At 35.9% G+C, this 22,396-nt stretch overlaps 1 protein-coding gene across 9 annotated transcripts in view; it reads left to right on the forward strand.

Moving 5' to 3' along the window:
* LOC138986345 (lysine-specific demethylase 6A-like) overlaps positions 1-22,396 on the forward strand; it is a 189,082-nt gene that overhangs the window by 150,902 nt on the left and 15,784 nt on the right. For all 9 annotated transcript variants that reach the window (XM_070365613.1, XM_070365610.1, XM_070365616.1 and 6 more), the window contains 4 exons: positions 19-167; positions 9,524-9,638; positions 11,005-11,192; positions 15,507-15,648. In XM_070365613.1, coding sequence (XP_070221714.1) covers positions 19-167; positions 9,524-9,638; positions 11,005-11,192; positions 15,507-15,648 — 594 coding nt within the window. The remainder of the gene's footprint in view (positions 1-18; positions 168-9,523; positions 9,639-11,004; positions 11,193-15,506; positions 15,649-22,396) is intronic.

Here is a 22,396-nt window from a genome sequence, read left to right on the forward strand (position 1 = left end):
TGTATCATTTTATTTCAGGTGGAAGTTGCAGCTACTTGAACTGACTAAACTTCCTGCTTTTGTCCGTGTTGTATCAGCAGGAAATCTTCTAAGCCATCTTGGTCATACCATCCTGGGGATGAATACAGTTCAATTATACATGAAAGTTCCAGGGAGTCGGACACCAGGTTATTTTTATGAAATAATTGACTTTGTATAGTTGAAAAAAGAGTTGATTCAATGTGGTAGATGCACCTGTAGTGTTTCCCATTTATAACTAATGAAGTCAGTAGGATTTAAAATTTCTTTCTAGTAGGCAAAAATACTGTAAATATTCTATAATTAAAGATGAAAATATCAATTTGTTCTGTCAGTATGACTTTTATACATTTTATATGTAACCATCAGAAAAATCAGAAAAATTTTAGCCTAGCAAGGGGGTGTTAACACAGACAGTGAAAGTCTGTCTTGACCCCATTGACTGCAAACTGTCAGTTTTCCATGTTTTCTCAACATGTTCTTACTAATAATGAACATTAATATATGTCCTATATGATGTAAAACTTCTCTGAAAATACTTCAAATATATGATGCACTCTATTTTTAAAACTATCTCATTATGTTATATTTCTTAAAAGTACAATACAGAAACTAATACAGAATTCAGGTGACTTTCAAAGCTAAACAATTAAGTAATTCATGTTTTGTTAGCCAAGAGATTAAACTGAGGATATTATGAAGATACATATGTAAAAACAGGAAAAAATTGATTTCCTTGTGTCTTCATTGATGAAAGTCAAAATACCTAATAGTTGAAAAACACTGAGACAAATAATTGACAAAATGCAAACATTCTTAATGGGGGAAATGATGACATTTTACCTTATTGGGATTCCAAGTCAGTATTCTCTTTTGTCAGGAGAGCTACAAATGTACATCATCTGTTAAAGTTATTCTGTGGCAAAAGTTTATGGTTAATCTTTTTCTGTGGGTTTTTTTGTTTTGTTTTGTTTTTCTTGCAAGCCCCAGCTGGCCAATTTTCCTCAGGCATCTCCCCCATCTTGTATGTTTCATATGTTTCATCTTTAAAATTATTTTTCTGCAACTAGATACTGCCAGACACTCTTTTTATCAGTCTATATATTTACTTTATTTAGCTTATTTAGTTGGTTGGAAGGCATTTACAGAATTGTCTTAGGGTTTGTTTCTGGTTTTGTTTTTTGTGTGTTTTTTTTTTTTACTTTTACATTTTCTCTGCACTTAGTTGCATTTCAGATGCAGGTTTTTTCAGTTGAAGATCAGATACTAGAAGGCTTTTACAGTATAAAAATGTTCTGCATTTGCTTTAGTGTCAGAAAAAGGTACTACAGTTATAGTTTGAACTTATAAAATATATGCTGCAAATGTTTAAAGGAATGTACAGGGTAGCATTTGATTTAATTTTTAATACCATACGAGTGTATGAATACCTTGATATTATAACAGTGGCTGTTTGGCCTCATTCAAAAATTGTTAGTCTCTATAAATTATAAAGTATTGATACTGTATAGGGAATATCAGGATTGTCAGCTTCTATTTCTGTCATAAATTCACAGATTTAATATTCATTAAGTCAGAGTAGGAGACAAAAAATTTTCACAAGGTATTTGTCAGTGAATAATACAAAGAAAAACCTCAGTCATTATGTACTTTAACATTTTCACAGACTTTGTCAATTTGTCCTACTATGCTTTTCTCCCGACATATTTTCCCTACCATTAGTTGTAATATATATTAGCAGATTACAATTCAAGAGAACTTAATTTAATATATTTGGAACTTTGAAAATATTCTCACCTAACAGTTAATCCTGTGAAGACCACTTGTAGAGGCAAAACCTTCAGTCACTTCATATTGGGCATTGACTTCTCAAGTAAACAATACCAGTTAGGTAGTGCTAATAGTATTTGTTGACTTGTTGTGGGCCAGGAAGAAATGCTTGAAATTATTTTGTTTTTTAACTGATTATTGATGTTGCCTCCAAAATTATTTACTTTTTAAAGCTGATTATTGATACTTCTTCCAGTACCTTCATTTAGTAACTGTTTTCAACAAAAAGCTAATCATGTGGAAACATTTTACTTTCTCTAGAAATATTTTTTAAGATATACCAAATACGATTTAATTAATTTGTTATCTGTAAACAGCTTTACTTGCCTGCCCATAGACAAACCTTGGTTCAGCCTCAGTTTTGTTGATTTTGGGGGGGAGATTTCTGCTATTATCGTATAATATATTTTAAATTTTCTAATTTATTCACTGTTTTTATATGAGGCATAAGGTGATGAGATTCTGGTTTGGTAGTTTCAAAGAACTGATATTTTAGGACAGAAAGAACATTGTAACGTAGTAAGTACAGTGCCTTTCCTATCAAGTGGTGTAAGTCATCCACACATTGCCATTAAGAGTGTTACATTTGACATTTGTTATTTTCCTCTTAACATTATGGATGTGCCCTTGGAATTTAAAAAAAGAAATGGAAGGGTAAAGTATGATATGCTTTCCAGTTAAAATGCTATTTAGTTTTGATTATGTTAATGAAAGTTGTAGTTTGTCAGGCAGCAATACGAAGTTATAAGTTCATAAGGTCTCTATTGCTGCTACTGCTGCTAAGTCACTTCAGTCGTGTCCGACACTGTGCGACCCCATAGACGGCAGCCCACCAGGCTCCTCTGTCCATGGGATTCTCCAGGCAAGAACACTGGAGTGGGTTGCCATTTCCTCCTCCAATGCATGAAAGTGAAAAGTGAAAGTGAAGTCGCTTAGTCATGTCCGACTCTTATCGACCCCATGGACTACAGCCTTCCAGACTCCTCCGTCCATAGGATTTTCCAGGCAAGAGTATTGGAGTGGGGTGCCATTGCCTTCTCCAAGGTCTCTGTTATAACTATTTAATTCTTATGTTGTAGCATGAAAACATATATGGATAGAGCATAGTTTGATGCCATATCTGAGTCCCAAGAATTTTAATTGCAAGAATGGGTATTTGATCAGTGGACCATAGTGTACTATCCGCTGGTTTAAATCATAAAGTTTCATGGAATACAAATATAAAATCATTCTCTTTGCATTAATATAGCTTATGTCATAGGTGACAGTTGAAGTACTTAATAATTTTAAGTTCCAGTCTCTGGACAGCTAAGTACTTAATAAAGTTCCAGTCTCTGGAGAGTCAAATCAGATGGTAGCAGAAAAAACCAACTCAGCTATATGATGATGTGTACAGCCTACAGGTCATTTTGTTTGTTTGTTTTTCTGATATCTTCTTCAGTACCTTCTCACTGTAGAATGACCCAACTAATTTTTAAAAGAAGAGTATTTGTTGCTTATTTCATGAGTTTGGGTTGGCAACCTTGGTAATTGGAATCTGCTGAAAAGCTTTCAGAAGAAATAATGAATCATTTTGAGGATCAAATGTCATTATTTAAAAGCTCCTCAGGGATATTGATGTACAATCAGGAATAAAACCCAGTTGTTGGAATGTTTATTCCCAGGATTATTGGAAATTTAGATAGATAGTACTGTTTTGTCAGTATTTGGGTCAAGTGGAAAGAAATATGAATAATTTTAATAGTTGAAAAAGTAATGTATTGGCCTTCTTAGCCATTAATAATGTCTTAATACTGGGCAAGAATGTTAGTTTTCAAGATTTTTAATGTATATGATATTAGACTAGATCTATTAAGATTTATTTGTATTTCAAAATTATTTCATTTGATTTAGAATATTTTATAAAAATAAATATGTGAAAGTGAAATCAATCACAGAAAATGAAAAAAATTATTATTTTTTTAATTTAAAATCTAGGAGCTGAAGCTAAATTTAGCATATTATTGTTTTTCATTTATGCCTAGAAGTCTTGGGATGTTTCATTTGTTTGTCATTACATCAAACTGTGAAACTCAAAAGGCGATCCTTAGAGAAAATGTGTCATATGTTTTAGTCAGCTCCTTTAATTCACAAAAAAAATCATTCTAAGTGTTTTTTTAGTTGGTAAACATTTTGTCTGTTCTTACATAAAATAAATGATACTTTCTATAACATACTTTACCTACTGACATGAGCTTTTAAATGTATTTTTAAAAATTTAGAGGCCATATTCGGAGGCTGTTTTGTAAGAGTTTACCATCTCTACCTGTGGTGGGAAAGGTATAAGCATTTACAGTATGTATCAATATCAAATTTGAAGGTTTATAGGGCTTACAGGTTGCTAACTCACTAGTTACATTGTGAAAATAATATTCATTCATTTCTTTCTTTTAACTTTTTATGTTGTATTGAAGTATATAGCTGATAAACAGTGTTTAAGGTGGACAGCAGAGTACTCACCTGTACATACACATGTATCCACTTCCCCCCAAACTCCCCACCTTTCCTGGCTGCCACATTGAGCAGAATTCCCTGTGCTGTACAGTAGGTCCTTGTTGGTTTTCCAGGTTAAATACTGCAGTGTGTACTTGTATTGTATACCTGTCCATCCCAAACTCGCTGACTCTCCCTTGTCCTCCATTCCCCCCATGGTAACCATAAAGTTATTAAAGAGTATTGAGCAGAGATCCCTTCTTTGCTGTACAGCAGTCCCTTGTTAGTTATCCAGCACTGTGTACATGTCCATCTCAAACTCACTAAATATCCTTTGCCGCCATCCTTTCTCCCTGATAACCATAAGGTTATTACAGAGAATTGAGCAGAGTTCCCTGTGCTGGACAGCAGGTCCTTGTTTGTTCTCCATGTTAAATGTGGCAGTGTGTCCATGTCCATCCCAAACTCCTTAACTATCCCTTCCCCCATCTTTCCCTCTGGTAACTATAAGGTAATTATAGAATATTGAGCAGAGTTCCCTGTTCTGTACAGTAGGTCCTTGTTGGGTCTCCATTTTAAATATAGCAGTGTGTACATGTAAATCCCAAACTCTCTGACTATCCCTTCCCCGATCCTTTCCCCTGGGAACCATAATGTTATTACAGAGTATTGAGCAGAGTTCCCTGTGCTGGATAGCAAGTCCTTGTTGGTTCTCCATGTTAAAAACAACAGTGTATTAATATCTATCCCAAACTCTCTGACTATCCCTTCTCCCATCTTTCCCCTCTGGTAACCATAAAGTCATTACAGAATATTGAGCAGAGTTCCCTATGCAGGTCCAACAGCAGCAGCAGGTTTGTTGGTTATCCATTTTAAATATAGTAGTGTGTACATGTAAATCCCAAACTCCCTGACTGTTCCTTCCCTGTACCCTTCCTTTCAGCAACCACAACTTTGTTCTCTATGTCGTCATTTGTTAATTTTTGGTACTCTTTGTGAGTTGGGGTAGTTTACAGAGAAGAAAGTAGTAACACTGATAATAGCTAATATTTATTACTTATTCATATGGCATTCATTAATCTATAAGCATTTATTTTTCACCCAGTCCTCAAAACAGAGCAGTAATTTTATGGGATATTTCTTTCATTGAGTTTAGGATGAACAGATACACACTGCTACATGTACACACTGTTCATTGCATTTATTTATTTACTTTTTTAAATTTTATTTTATTTTTAAACTTTACATAATTGTATTAGTTTTGCCAAACATCAAAATGAATCCATCACAGGTATACATGTGCTCCCCATCCTGAACCCTCCTCCCTCCTCTCTCCCCATACCATCTCTCTGGGTCGTCCCAGTGCACTAACCCCAAGCATCCACTATTGTGCATTGAACCTGGACCGGCATCTCGTTCCATACATGATATTTTACATGTTTCAATGCCATTCTCCCAAATCTTCCCACCCTCTCCCTCTCCCACAGATTCCATAAGACTGTTCCATACATGAGGGTCACTTTTGCTGTCTCGTACACAGGGTTATTGTTATCATCTTTCTAAATTCCATATATATGCGTTAGTATACTGTATTGGTGTTTTTCCTTCTGGCTTACTTCACTGTGTATAATAGGCTCCAGTTTCATCCACCTCATTAGAACTGATTCAAATGTATTTTTTTTAACGGCTGAGTAATACTCCATTGTGTATATGTACCATAGCTTTCTTATCCATTCATCTGCTGATGGACATCTAGGTTGCTTCCATGTCCTGGCTATTATAAACAGTGCTGCGATGAACATTGGGGTACACGTGTCTCTTTCCCTTCTGCTTTCCTCAGTGTGTATGCCCAGCAGTGGGATTGCTGGATCATAAGGCAGTTCTATTCTCCATAGAGGCTGTACTAGTTTGCATTCCCACCAACAGTGTAAGAGGGTTCCCTTTCCTCCACACCCTCTCCAACATTTATTATTTGTAGACTTTTGGATCGCAGCCATTCTGACTGGTGTGAAATGGTACCTCATAGTGGTCTTGATTTGCATTTCTCTGATAATGAGTGATGTTGAGCATCTTTTCATGTGTTTGTTAGCCATCTGTATGTCTTCTTTGGAGAAATGTCTATTTAGTTCTTTGGCCCATTTTTTGATTGGGTCATTTATTTTTCTGGAATTGAGCTGGAGGAGTTGCTTGTATATTTTTGAGATTAGTTGTTTGTCAGTTGCTTCATTTGCTATTATTTTCTCCCATTCTGAAGGCTGTCTTTTCACCTTGCTGATAGTTTCCTTTGATGTGCAGAAGCTTTTAAGGTTAATTAGATCCCATTTGTTTATTTTTGCTTTTATTTCCGATATTCTGGGAGGTGGGTCATAGAGGATCCTGCTGTGATGTATGTCAGAGAGTGTTTTGCCTATGTTCTCCTCTAGGAGTTTTATAGTTTCTGGTCTTATGTTTAGATCTTTCATCCATTTTGAGTTTATTTTAGTGTATGGTGTTAGAAAGTGTTCTCGTTTCATTCTTTTACAAGTGGTTGACCAGTTTTCCCAGCAGCACTTGTTAAAGAGATTGTCTTTAATCCATTGTATATTCTTGCCTCCTTTGTCAAAGATAAGGTGTCCATATGTGCGTGGATTTATCTCTGGGCTTTCTGTTTTGTTCCATTGATCTATATTTCTGTCTTTGTGCCAGTACCATACTGTCTTGATAACTGTGGCTTTGTAGTAGAGCCTGAAGTCAGGTAGGTTGATTCCTCCAGTTCCATTCTTCTTTCTCAAGATCGCTTTGGCTATTCGAGGTTTTTTGTATTTCCATACAAATTGTGAAATTATTTGTTCTAGCTCCGTGAAGAATACTGTTGGTAGCTTGATAGGGATTGCATTGAATCTATAGATTGCTTTGGGTAGTATACTCATTTTCACTATATTGATTCTTCCAATCCATGAACATGGTATATTTCTCCATCTATTAGTGTCCTCTTTGATTTCTTTCACCAGTGTTTTATAGTTTTCTATATATAGGTCTTTAGTTTCTTTAGGTAGATATATTCCTAAGTATTTTATTCTTTCTGTTGCAATGGTGAATGGACTTGTTTCCTTAATTTCTCTTTCTGTTTTCTCATTATTAGTGTATAGGAATGCAAGGGATTTCTGTGTGTTGATTTTATATCCTGCAACTTTACTATAGTCATTGATTAGTTCTAGTAATTTTCTGGTGGAGTCTTTAGGGTTTTCTATGTAGAGGATCATGTCTTCTGCAAATAGTGAGAGTTTTACTTCTTCTTTTCCAATTTGGATTCCTTTTATTTCTTTTTCTGCTCTGATTGCTGTGGCCAAAACTTCCAAAACTATGTTGAATAGTAATGGTGAAAGTGGGCACCCTTGTCTTGTTCCTGACTTTAGAGGAAATGCTTTCAATTTTTCACCATTGAGGATAATGTTTGCTGTAGGTTTGTCATATATAGCTTTTATTATGTTGAGGTATGTTCCTTCTATTCCTGCTTTCTGGAGAGTTTTTATCATAAATGGATGTTGAATTTTGTCAAAGGCTTTCTCTGCATCTATTGAGATAATCATATGGTTTTTATTTTTCAATTTGTTAATGTGGTGTATTACATTGATTGATTTGCGGATATTGAAGAATCCTTGCATCCCTGGGATAAAGCCCACTTGGTCATGGTGTATGATCTTTTTAATGTGTTGTTGGATTCTGGTTGCTAGAATTTTGTTAAGGATTTTTGCATCTATGTTCATCAGTGATATTGGCCTGTAGTTTTCTTTTTTTGTGGGATCTTTGTCAGGTTTTGGTATTAGGGTGATGGTGGCCTCATAGAATGAGTTTGGAAGTTTCCTTCCTCTGCAATTTTCTGGAAGAGTTTGAGCAGGATAGGTGTTAGCTCTTCTCTAAATTTTGGGTAGAATTCAGCTGTGAAGCCATCTGGACCTGGGCTTTTGTTTGCTGGAAGATTTTTGATTACAGTTTCAATTTCCGTGCTTGTGATGGGTCTGTTAAGATTTTCTATTTCTTCCTGGTCGAGTTTTGGAAAGTTGTACTTTTCTAAGAATTTGTCCATTTCTTCCACGTTGTCCATTTTATTGGCATATAATTGTTGATAGTAGTCTCTTATGATCCTTTGTATTTCTGTGTTGTCTGTTGTGATCTCTCCATTTTCATTTCTAATTTTATTGATTTGATTTTTCTCCCTTTGTTTCCTGATAAGTCTGGCTAATGGTTTGTCAATTTTATTTATCCTTTGAAAGAACCAGCTTTTGGTTTTGTTGATTTTTGCTATGGTCTCTTTTGTTTCTTTTGCATTTATTTCTGCTCTAATTTTTAAGATTTCTTTCCTTCTACTAACCCTGGGGTTCTTCATTTCTTCCTTTTCTAGTTGCTTTAGGTGTAGAGTTAGGTTATTTATTTGACTTTTTTCTTGTTTCTTGAGGTGTGCCTGTATTGCTATGCACTTTCCCCTTAGGACTGCTTTTACCGTGTCCCACAGGTTTTGGGTTGTTGTGTTTTCATTTTCATTCGTTTCTATGCAAATTTTTATTTCTTTTTTGATTTCTTCTGTGATTTGTTGGTTATTCAGCAGCGTGTTGTTCAGCCTCCATATGTTGGAATTTTTAATAGTTTTTCTCCTGTAATTGAGATCTAATCTTACTGCATTTTGGTCAGAAAAGATGCTTGGAATGATTTCTATTTTTTTGAATTTACCAAGGCTAGCTTTATGGCCCAGGATGTGATCTATCCTGGAGAAGGTTCCGTGTGCGCTTGAGAAAAAGGTGAAATTCATTGTTTTGGGATGAAATGCCCTATAGATATCAATTAGGTCTAACTGGTCTATTGTATCATTTAAAGTTTGTGTTTCCTTGTTAATTTTCTGTTTAGTTGATCTATCCATAGGTGTGAGTGGGGTATTAAAGTCTCCCACTATTATTGTGTTATTCTTAATTTCTCCTTTCATACTTGTTAGCATTTGTCTTACATACTGCGGTGCTCCCGTGTTGGGTGCATATATATTTATAATTGTTATATCTTCTTCTTGGATTGATCCTTTGATCATTATGTAGTGACCTTCTTTGTCTCTCTTCACAGCCTTTGTTTTAAAGTCTTTTTTATCGGATATGAGTATTGCTACTCCTGCTTTCTTTTGGTCCCTATTTGCATGCATTTATAGTGTCATAATGATTTTTTTCCTTTTACATTTTAGGTCACCAAGAAAATAACAACTTCTGTTCTGTTAACATAAATATTGGTCCAGGTGATTGTGAATGGTTTGTTGTTCCTGAAGGTTACTGGGGTGTTCTGAATGACTTCTGTGAAAAGTAGGTTTCTAAACTAAATTTTCTTTGAAAATAATTGCGATAAAAGTTATTACAAAGGGCAATTACCTGCTGTTGTTTCAGAGTTGGTAATGATATGGTTATAGTAACACACATGATTAAGAATTGAATGTAATTCTTATATGTATCATGTATGATTATTTTAAAATTGATACACATATTTCAATACTAAATTCTTTAACATTTTAAAGGATATTTACTCATAGTTTATTTACTAAAAAGTATGTCAGTGGTTAGAAAAACAGTACTCCAAATTTCTCCCAATTATTGGTAATGTATGATCAAGTTTTTTGTCTTATGTATAAGGTTTACTTTTTTTATAATGAATTTTTTTAATAGAATTTATTTCTTTAAGTTATATCATGTGGTAATTTTTACACATACATTGCAGTGATTATTTTTGGGAAGAACTATTTTTTTTTATGGGGAAGGAAATGGCAACCCACTCCAATATTCTTGCCTGGAGAATTCCATGGACAAAGGAACCTGGCAGGTCACGGTCCATAGGGTTACAAAAAGTCAGACATGACTGGGCAACTAACACACAACTATTTTTAGGGTTTAATTTTCTTCTATTTCAGATATCTTAGGTCAAATGTACTTGCGAAATACAGGTGCTATCCCCAAAGTTTAAACTGCAGAGTAATAAAAAATAACAAGCTAGAATGATTTATCTTAAACTTTAGAAATAACATATGTCTTCTCAACTTCTATAATTTTGTTTTGCAGAAGGATACTGCTTCTAATATATATAATTTCAATAATTTATTTTATGGTTGCAGATAACATGTTATCTTAAAATCACTGCTGTTTTGAATTTTTGAAAAAGATGTTTGATCTGTGTGCCATAAATTTCTCCAGTTTCATATTGGTAATATTGGATGAAATAGTACTAAAGTTTATACTGTGCTTGATAAGAGTTGAACAGTTGCCCCTGAGAATGTCTGGCCCCAGAGTACCTGATTTTAATGATTCTTACCTGTTTGTCAACACTCATTAATAGATGGATTTTATTGTACATGAATTACACCTAAGTAAAATCTACATTAAACGAAAAAACTAATTAATTTTGGTCTAATTTGAAAATTTAACATTTGTACTTTTGAAAAGTAAGTTTAGACATATGGTACCTAAATAATTAAATAAGTGTACCTATTCTCTTCTGTTGTTACTTTTCTTCAATTGCTTCTTCTATTCTACAGCCCTCTTTTGAAGTTCTGACAGTACTATTAAGTTTTATTAAACTATATAAAGTGAGAGCATTTTTAAATCTGTTAGAAGTGTCTTTTCATCTTTGATGAGACATTAAAAAAAACCTTTGTCCAGTAACATTATTCATTTTTTTCAGAAATAATTTGAATTTTTTGATGAGTTCTTGGTGGCCCAATCTTGAAGATCTTTATGAAGCAAATGTTCCTGTATATAGGTTTATTCAAAGACCTGGAGATTTGGTCTGGATAAATGCAGGCACTGTGCACTGGGTTCAGGCTGTTGGCTGGTGCAACAATATTGCTTGGAATGTTGGCCCACTTACAGGTATTGTAAATAATACAGTAACAGTAATAAGTAATAAGTAGTACATTTAAAAAATTCTCTCTAATGATGAGTTGGAAAATAACTCACTAGAAGTTCAGAAAATTTGTCCTAGGAGAAATACAGTTGCTAGTATACAAAGAGTGAATTCTAGCTAATCAAAGTGAAAGTGAAGTCACTCAGTTGTGTCCGACTCTTAGTGACCCCATGGACTACAGCCCACCAGGCCTTCCATCCATGGGATTTTCCAGGCAAGAGTACTACTGGAGTGGGATGCCATTGCCTTCTCTGTTAACAGCGGCAAGACATATTATATTTACTTGGAGCTGGTATACTTGGTGACAGCCTTAGTGCCCTCGGACACGGCATGCTTGGCTAGCTCCCCAGGTAGCAGCAAGCACACGGCGGTCGGGATCTCCCTGGATGTGATAGTCGAGCACTTGTTGTAATGCGCCAGGCATGATGTGTCACCAGCGATGCACTCGAAAATGTTGTTGACGAAGGAGTTCATGATTCCCATGGCCTTGGATGAGATGCCAGTGTCCGGATGGACTTGCTTTAGTACCTTGTACACGTACACAGAGTAGCTGTCCTTGTGGCTGCGCTTAGGCTTCTTGCCGTCCATCTTCTGGGCCTTGGTCACATCTTTTTTAGAGCCCTTTTCAGGGGCAGGAGCAGACTTAGCCAGTTCAGGCATGTCTATAATGGCAACACCCAACAACACAGAAAGAATTCTAGCTAGGACAGGTATAAAGAAGAGTAAATGTTAGCAAATAACAAAAATGTGCTTTTGCAGATATAGACAATATACTTTTGTTATTTTAGAGCATTGAATATTGTTTTTATAAAAGAAAACTTGGGGGAAAGCATAATAGAATAATTATTCTTTAGGCTTTTTATTTTTTCTAATATACCACATGAGATGTTTTGTCAAACTCTGTTTAATCTATGCAGCATGAAAAAGTCTGGCCTTAGGGGCCAGAAAGATCTGAATGAATCCTAGCTTGTCTGTCTTTGTTAAAAGGTGAGGTGTAAAAAAGGAAAGCCTAATACCAGGCACATGGTGGAAAGTTCTGACAAATCGTAGTCCACTGGAGAAGGGAGTGCCAAACCACTTTCCCATTCTTGCCTTGAGAACCAAATGAACAGTATAAAAAGTAAAAACCATATGATACCAGAAGATGAGCCCCCACATAATAGATGCCCAACTTACTACTGAGAAAGGCTCTAGAAGAAATGAAGAGGCTGAGCCAAAGTGGAAACAACATGCAGATGTGTCTGGTGGGGAAATTAAAGTCTGATGATGTAAAAGAAAAAAAATATTGCATAGAATATTTCATGTACATTCATGTTCATAATTTATTCATATTTTCACAAATAAACACATAATTTGTAGAATGTTAGTTCCATGAATCTAGATAAATTGGATGTGACCAAGCAGAAGATAACAAAAGTGAACTCCTAGGAATCAGTGAAATAAAAGGGATGAGAATGGGCAAATATAATTCCGATGACCATTACATTTACTATTTTGGAATAAGAATCCCATGGAAGAAATGGAGTAGGTTGCATAGTCAACAAAGCATTATGTGGATGTAATCTCAAAAACAACAGAATGATCTGTTTTGTTTCCGAGGGAAACCATTCACCATCACAGTAACCGAAGTCTGTGGCCTAGTTACCAGTGCTAAAGAAGCTGAAGTCGAACAGTTCTATGAAACTACAAGATCTAGCTGCTACGGAGAAGACAGTGGCACCCAACTCCAGCCAAAAAAGATGTCCTTTTTATCATAGGGCACTGGAATGCAAAAGTAGGAAGTCAAGAGATACCTGACCATGGAATACAAAATGAAGCAAGGCAAAGGCTAACAGAGTTTTTGTCGAGAGCACATACAGGTCATAGCAAAAACCTACCTCCAACAACACAAGGGATGACTCTACTCATGAACGTCTCCAGATAGTCAATACCAAAATCAGATTGATTACATTCTTTGCAGCCAAAGATGGAGACACTCTATTCAACAGCAGCAACAGGACCTGGAGCTGACTGTAACTCAGATCATGAGCTTTGTAAACCAAAATTAACCCTTAATTTAAAGAAAGTAGGGAAAACCGCTAGACCATTCATATATGACCTAAATTAAATCCCTTATTATTACACAGTGGAAGTTACAAATAGATTCAAGGGATTTTTAGTCTGATAGAGCACCTAAAAAACTATGGATAGAGGTTTGTAACATTGTACAGGAGGCAGTGATCAAAACCATCCCAAGAAAAAGTAATGCTAGAAGGCAAAGTGGAGACAAGAACACCTTCCATATAGCTAAGAAAAGAAGAAAAGTGAAAGGCTAAAGGGAAAGATATACTAAACTGAACACAGAGTTCCAGAGGACAGCAGGGAGAGAAGTCCTTCTTAAGTAAACAATGCAGAAAAAAAAAAAAAAATAGAGGAAAACAATAGAATGGGATAGACTTGTGATCTCTCCAAAAATGTTAGACATAGCAAAGGAACATTTCATATAATGATGGGCACAATAAAGGACAGAAATGGCATGAACCTAACAGAAGCAAAAGAGATTTAAGAAGAGGTGGCAAGAATACACAGAAGAACTGTACAAAAAAAGTCTTAATGATCCTGATAGCCACATGTTGTGGTCAGTCACCTAGATCTGGACATCCTGGATTCTGAAGTCAAGTGGGACTTAGGAAGATTTTCCACAAACATAGTGGAGGTGATGGAATTCCAGCTAAGCTATTTCAAATCCTAAAAGATGATGCTATTAAACTACTGCCCTAAATGTGCCAGCAAATTTGGAAAACTCAGCGATGGCCACAGGACTGGAAAGGATCAATTTTCATTCCAGTCCCTAAGAAAAGCAGTGCCAAAGAATGTTCAAACTACTGTACATTTTCACTTACTTCACATCCTAGCAAGGTAATACTCAAAATACTTTTAGTTTGGCTTTAAGAGTTTGTGATCTGAGAACTTCCAGATGTACAAGCTTGATTTAGAAGAGGAACCAGAGATCAAATTGCCAGCATCTCTTGGGCTTACAGAGAAATAAGGGAATTCCAGAAAAACCTTTACTTTGGCATGTAAAGCCTTTGACAGTGTAGATCACAAGAAACTGCAAAATTCTTAAAGAGATGGCAATACCATACCACCTTACCTGTCTCCTGAGAAACCTGCTTGTAACATCAGAACCAGAACATCAGAAGAATTGGAACCAGACATGGAACAACAGAATGGTTCCTAATTCAGAAAGGAGTATGTCAAGGCTGTATGTAGTTTCCCTGCTTATTTAACTTCTATGCAGAATACATCATGTGAAATGAGAAGTTGGTTGAATCACAAACTAGAATCAAGATTGTGGCAGAAATATCAGTGACCTCAGATAGGAAGATGATACCACCCTAATGGCATAAAGAAGAGGAAATAAAGAGCCTTTTGATGAGGGTAAGAGAAAAGAGTGAAAAAACTGACTTAAAACTCAACATTCCAAAAACTAAAGTCATGGTGTCCTGTTGCATCACTTCATGGCAAATAGGAAAAATTGAAATCAGTGGCAGATTTTATTTTCTTGGGCTCCAGAATCACTGTGGACAGTGAGCACAGCCACAAAATTAAAAGAGGCTTGCTTCTTGGAGTAAAAGCTATCACACATCCAAACAGCATATTAAAAAGCAGAGACATTACTTTGCCAACAAAGGTCTTTATCGTCAAAACTATGGTTTTTCTAGTAGTCATGTCCAAATATGAGAGTTAGATCGTAAAGAAGGCTGAACACTGAGGAATTAATACTTTCACATTGTGATGCTGGAGAAGAATCTTGAGAATCCCTTTGACTGCAAGGAGGTCAGACCAATCAGTCCTAAAGTAAATCAACCCTGAATTTTCATTGGAAGGACTGATGCTGAAGCTCCAGTGCTTTGATCACCTGATATAAACGGCTGACTCTTGGAAAAGATCCTGACGCTGGGAAAGATTGAGGGCAGGAGGAAAATGGGGTGATGGAGGATGAAATGGTAATATAGCATCAACAACTTGGTGGACATGAATCTGAGCAAACTCTGGGACATGGTGACAGAGAAGCCTGGCATGTGGCAGTTCATGGGGTTGCAAAGAGTTGGATACAACTAGCAATTGAAGAAGTGCTCTTTAATGGCAATTTTTAACTATAATTTTTATGAGAACCATATTTTAGTGTTTTTAGTTTTTCAGAATTATCATTAAAATGATGACCTGAGTGGTGATAATGATTATGTTCATATATTTTGTACTTTCATTTTTAACTTAAATTTTTTTTCCCATCCTAGCCAGCCAGTATAAATTGGCAGTGGAACGGTATGAGTGGAACAAATTGCAAAGTGTAAAGTCAGTAGTACCCATGGTTCATCTGTCCTGGAATATGGCACGAAACATCAAAGTTTCAGATCCCAAGCTTTTTGAAATGATTAAGTAAGTCCTTTCCAAAGTTGCTGTAGTTCTTCTTTTGGATGCTTATGGTGAGGAGAAAATGGAGCACAGGGAATATGATAAAGTTACCTAATGAATGTTTTTCTCCCGAAGATTTATATCAGTTGATATCAGATGATAAAGTGGCCCCAGAAACTTAATACTCACATGTTAAAAAATACTTTATATCTTTTGAAATAGACTTTTGAAATATCTTTTGAAAAATATGCCAATTATTGTGGCATAGAGAATAATGAAGGCATACATGATTCTTTACTAGGAAACTCATACATGTGTCCTTTTTCTTAACCTTTGACCAATCTGATGTCCTAGGACCCCTTTAGTTTTAATCCTGTAAGTCTGTCTGAAGCACAGGGAGTGAAAATATTATAAATATCTCATAAATAATCATTTTAAACAGTCTTAACTAGTTATATTTTCTACTGTAATCAAATTATCCCCTTCTTGATCCTTTTGTAAATTTAATAGATGAACAGTTTAAATATATATGTATGTGTATATATAGTCTACTAATTGCTCATTTGTTATCTTAGGTTTCTGTTCCATTTCTTTTGTAGGTATATTTAGAATATAGGCATACATCATCTTATTGGTGTTTACCTGACTGCACTTTGCAGATTCTGTGTGTTTTACAAATTGATTTGTGGCAAATCAGTATTAAACAAGTGTCTGCACCATTTCTTTCCTGCCCACTTTCTTTTCATGTCTAATTTTGCTAATTCTCACAGTATTTGAGATTTTTCTTTATTGGTATATTTCTGGTAGTGAACTGTGATTAGTGATCCTTTATGTTACTGTTGTAAGAAGCTTTTGACTTGCTGAAGGTTGAGGTGATGGTTCGTAATTTTTTTTTTTTGCAGTCAGATCAGATCAGTCGCTCAGTCGTGTCCTACTCTCTGCAACCCCATGAATTGCAATAGGTCATTTTTAATTAATATATATGCATTGTTTTTTTAGACGTACTGCTTTTGCCCACTTAACAGACTAGCATATATTGTAAACATAAGTTTACAAAATCAGAGAATTGACACGCACAACAAAAAAGTTACAAAAGCAGAAAGTTTACGTGGTGGTTTATTGTGGTTTAGAATGGAATCATGTTTTTGGAGTCTGTTGGTATGTATTTTCAGGACGAGCCACTCAGCACTGTTTCTCCAAACTTCAGTTTATATGTTTTTCTTTCACTTTCTCTCCCCTCATGCCATCACCAAATAAATATTTAAATTACTATTTTCTGTTGTTCTTTTTAACTCCTTTCACCACTTCTGTGTGTTTGTGAATGGTAGACAAGGATTTAGTGTACTAAATCTTAGACTAGATAGTCTTATTAGACTAGTCTAGTTAGTCTCACAAACTAGTATCTTGAGAAATAGTGCTAATCTTTCATTTATTTTCAAAATTTTCTTCTAACAAATATATGCAAACAAAAATTGTTCACTAAGGGTATGCACTATTTTACTTATTGACTCATTCCTTTTTCTTTCAATGTTTGAGATTTAAAATTAGAAAAGTTTGAAAGAGCATCCATCACTCAAATTCTGAACTAAGGCAGTAATTCATATTATAGATCCACAATTATGGATGGTCATTTGGTAACTTCAATATGACCATTAACTCTAATTCATGAAAATAATCATAGGCTGATCCAAATGTTCCATTTGTCTCTTTTTGACCTATGTTTTCCTTAGGTTTTAGGCAGAATGACTCCCATTAATCAAATATTTGAGAACCACTAACTCTATTCTTGACCATATTCCTGGCAATGAAATGGGTACTGTGGAATATAAAAAACAGTCTCTTTCTTTGTATGACTTAATCTAGTTCAGTTCAGTTCAGTTCAGTCGCTCAGTCGTGTCCGACTCTTTGCGACCCCATGAATCGCAGCACGCCAGGCCTCCCTATCCATCATCATCTCCCGGAGTTCACTCAGACTCACGTCCATCTAGTCAGTGATGCCATCCAGCCATCTCATCCTCTGTCATCCCCTTTTCCTCCTGCCCCCAATCGCTCCCAACATCAGAGTCTTTTCCAAAGAGTCAACTCTTCACATGACGTGGCCAAAGTACTGGAGTTTCAGCTTTAGCATCATTCCTTCCAAAGAACACCCAGAACTGATCTCCTTTAGAATGGACTGGTTGGATCTCCTTGCAGTCCAAGGGACTCTCAAAAGTCTTCTCCACCACCACAGTTCAAAAGCATCAGTTCTTCGGCGCTCAGCTTTCTTCACAGTCCAACTCTCACATCCATACATGACCACTGGAAAAACCATAGCCTTGACTAGACGGACCTTGTTGGAAAAGTGATTGTGTCTGCTTTTCAATATGCTATGTTGGTCATAACATTTCTTCCAAGGAATAAGCATCTTTTAATTTCATGGCTGCAGTCACCATCTGCAGTGATTTTGGAGCCCAAAAAAATAAAGTCTTAACACTGCTTCCACTGTTTCCCCATCTATTTCCCATGAAGTGATGGGACCAGATGCCATGATCTTCATTTTCTGAATGTTGAGCTTTAAGCCAACTTTTTCACTCTCCTTCACTCTCATCAATAGGCTTTTTAGTTCCTCTTCACTTTCTGCCATAAGGGTGGTGTCATCTGCATATCTGAGGTGATTGATATTTCTCCCGGCAATCTTGATTCCAGCTTGTGCTTCTTCCAGCCCAGCGTTTCTCATGATGTACTCTGCATATAAGTGAAATAAGCAGGGTGACCTAGATAAATTCCCAAACAGATAAATAAGTTATGATGAAGTAATATATGTAAAGTATATTTTTACAAATTTGTTTTTTGGTTAAGGTCATGGAGAATGCTACTTTTGTTCTAGTGGTTTATGACAGCATGGTTTCTGTAATGGACAAGAATCATAAAAAGGAGAACTAGAAGAAAAGTGAGGGGTAAAAGCATTTCAGATCCTGAAAACAAGTGAAAGCCTTAAATAAAAACAACTTTTATGTGTTTATGGAACAGAAATGGCTGTAGCATAACAAAGGAAAGGAATATCTGTGGTAATGAATTCAGGAAACTGCTAAGGTACAGGATTATAGATGTATTTGTTGTTTATTTGCTCAGTCACGTCTGATTCTTTGCCACCCCATGGACTTTAGCCCACCAGGCTCCTCTGTCCATGGGATTCTCCAGGCAAGAATACTGGAATGGATTGCTATTTCCATCTCCAGGAGATCTTTCAAACCCAGGGATTGAACCAGTGTTTCTTGCACTGACAGGAATCTTCTGTATTGCTGAGCCACTAAGGAAGCCCACAAGGGTTCTTGTAGGCAATGTTAAGTAGTTTAGATAGTAATTCTATGTGTTATAGAAGAAGGGAAAGAGATTTTTGTTTTAAAATTTTAAAGTGTGAATCTGTTTATTACTTTGGGTGTAAAGATTGGAAAATGGAAGATAAAAATAAAAGAATACAGACAATTGAAGAAATCCAGCTAGCTAACTTGGATTGTGATTGTAGCAATTGAAGTAGAGAAAGATTATACAACATACTCTTGTGAAGATTGAACTCAAAAGTTTACATACAAATTGAATAGTGAGATAAGAGAGAAAAAGTAATGAAGAAAAAATCATCTTGTAGTTTTCTTACTTCTTGGTCATAAACTTAAAATATCTCTCACTTGGTCATAAACTTAAAGCCTTTTTCACTTTCAACATTTTCATTCTCTACCTTCATTATTCTCAATATTGTCTAGACCCATCCAGTTTGTCAGGATTTCTCTCAATATTAGAAATGCAAACACCACAATTTTTCTTCCATCAAGAGGAATTTTCTCATTTTTCTATAGTGGTCTTAGTCTCAGTTCAGTCTCACAGTTCTGTCCGACTTACTGATTTCCCATGAACCACAGCATGTCAGGCCTCCCTGTCCATCTCAAACACTCGGAGTCCACCCAAACCCATGTCCATAGAGTCCGTGATGCCATCCAACCATGTTATCCTCTGGTGTCTCCTTTTCCTTCTGCCCTCAATCTTTCCCAGCATCAAGGTCTTTTCAAATGAGTCAGCTTTTCACATCAGGTGTCCAGAGTATTGGAGTTTCAGCTTCAACATCAGTCCTTCCAATGAACACCAAGGACTGATCTCCTTTAGGGTGGACTGGAGGGATCTCCTTGCAGTCCAAGGAACTCTAAAGAGTCTTCTCCAACACCAGATTTCAAAAGCATCAATTCTTCAGTGCTCAGCTTTCTTTGTAGTCCAACTCTCACATCAGTACTTGACCACTGGAAAAACCATAGCCTTGTCTAGACAGATCTTTGTTGGCAAAGTAATGTCGCTGCTTTTTAATATGCTGTCTAGGTTGGTCATAACTTTCCTTCTAAGGGCTAAGCATCTTTTAATTTGATGGGTACAATCACCGTCTGCAATGATTTTGGAACTGAGAATAATAAAGTCAGCCACTGTTTCCACTGTTTTCCCATCTATTTGCCATGAAGTGATGGGACCGGATGTTCTGATCTCAGTTTTCTGAATGTTGAGCTTTAAGCCAACTTTTTCACTCTCCTCTTTCACTTTCATTAGGAGGCTCTTTACTACTTCTTCGCTTTTCTGCCATAAGGGTGTGTCATTTTCATATCTGAGCTTATTGATATTTCTCCCGGCAATCTTGATTCCAGCTTGTGCTTCTTCCAGCCCAGCGTTTCTCATGATGTACTCTGCAATAAGTTAAATAAGCAGGGTGACAATATACAGCCTTGACATACTCCTTTTCCTATTGAGAACCAATCTGTTGTTCCATGTCCAGTTCTAACTGTTGCTTCCTGACCCGCATACAGATATCTGAAAGGACAGGTCAGGTGGTCTGGTATTCCCATCTCTTGAAGAATTTTCCACAGTTTATTGTGATCCACACAGTCAAAGGCTTTGGCATAGTCAGTAATGCAGAAATAGATGTTTTTCTGGAACTCTCTAGCTTTTTTGATGATCCAGCAGATATTGGCAATTTGATCTCTGGTTCCTCTGCCTTTTCTAAAACCAGCTTGAACATCTGGAAGTTCACGGTTCACATATTGCTGAAGCCTGGCTTGGAGAACTTTGAGTATTACTTTACTAGCGTGTGAGATGAGTGCAATTGTGTGGTAGTTTAAGCATTCTTTGGCATTGCCTTTCTATTTTTGCCACCTCTTCTTAATATCTTCTGCTTCTGTTCGGTCCATAGCATTTCTTTTATTGAGCCCATCTTTGCATGAACTGTTCCCTTGGTATCTCTTGAAGCAATCTCTGGTCTTTCCCATTGTATTGTTTTCCTGTTTCTTTGCATTGATCACTGAGGAAGGCTTTCTTATCTCTCCTTGCTATTTGGAACCCTGCATTCAAATGGGTATATCTTTCCTTTTCTCCTTTGCTTTTCGCTTTCATTCTTTTCACAGCTATTTGTAAGTCCTCCTCAGACAGCCATTTTGCTTTTTTGCATTTCATTTTCTTGGGGATGGCCTTGATCCCTGTCTCCTGTACTGTGTCACGAACCTCCATCCATAGTTCATCAGGCACTCTGTCTATCAGATCTAGTCCCTTAAATCTATTTTTCACTTCCACTCTATGAGTTATAGGGATTTGATTTAGGTCATACGTGAATGGTCTAGTGGTTTTCTCCACTTTCTTCAATTTCAGTCCGAATTTGGCAATAAGGAGTTCATGATCTGAGCCTCAGTCAGCTCCCGGTCTTGTTTTTGCTGACTGTATAAAGCTTCTTCATCTTTGGCTGAAAAGAATATAATCAATCTGATTTCGGTGTTGACCATCTGGTGATGTCCATGTGTAGAATCTTCTCTTGTATTGTCGTAAGCAGGTATTTGCTATGCCCAGTGCTTTCTCTTGCCAGAACTCTATTAGCCTTTGCCCTGCTTCATTCCGTATTCCAAGGCCAAATTTGCCTGTTATTCCAGGTGTTTCTTGACTTCCTACTTCTTCATTCCAGTCCCCTATAATTAAAAGAACATCGTTTTGGGGTGTTAGTTCTAGAAGGTCTTGTAGGCTTCATAGAACTGTTCAGCTTTTTAAGCACTACTATTTCCTTCCTTCCTTCTAATTGTTTTCATTGATGTATGATAAGAAGATAATATATTTGTACATTTTAGCTTAAAGTAGAGGTAGTGAGGTATATCTTTGTTTATTCTTGATTTTTCTCTGTGTTTTTCACAATAAGCTTTATTTTTTTTAATTTAAAAATAATTTTATTGAAGTTTAAGGGAAAACTTCACTCTTCAGTTCATAATTAACATTTGAAGATACTTGAAATGTATTATGTTTATTATAGTGGTTTGACTATTTTTATACAGCTCATATACTCATTAAAATTAGAATAATCCTTTAATAAAATCCTTAAAAAAAGATAATGTAGTAGATTCAGCTTTGTAACATATATACAAAGTGTTCTTTGAATAGTTAACAAAACCAGCTAGAAGGATCTTAGGCTGTCCATAGTGTTATCACTCTTTTAGGCTCAGTTTTGTGTGTAGCTCTGTCAGTAAGGTAATCTGGGAAAGATAAGTCATCTCCTACTTAGGATTCAAGTATTTATTATGTGCTTATTATATGCCAGGTATAGTCTTACTGAAGGTAACCAGGAAATAAAGCCTTTGCTATCTGTAACTCTACATTTGAATATGAAATAAAGACTAAAAGCAGTAAATATAAGGAGGATAGTAGATATATTTAATGTTTTATCTTTTCTTTCAAATAATAGTTTATATAATAATAATATCTTCCAAACTCTGATTCAGTAGCA

Source organism: Bos mutus, chromosome X (genome assembly GCF_027580195.1).
Source record: "Bos mutus isolate GX-2022 chromosome X, NWIPB_WYAK_1.1, whole genome shotgun sequence".
Classification (NCBI taxonomy): domain Eukaryota; kingdom Metazoa; phylum Chordata; class Mammalia; order Artiodactyla; family Bovidae; genus Bos; species Bos mutus.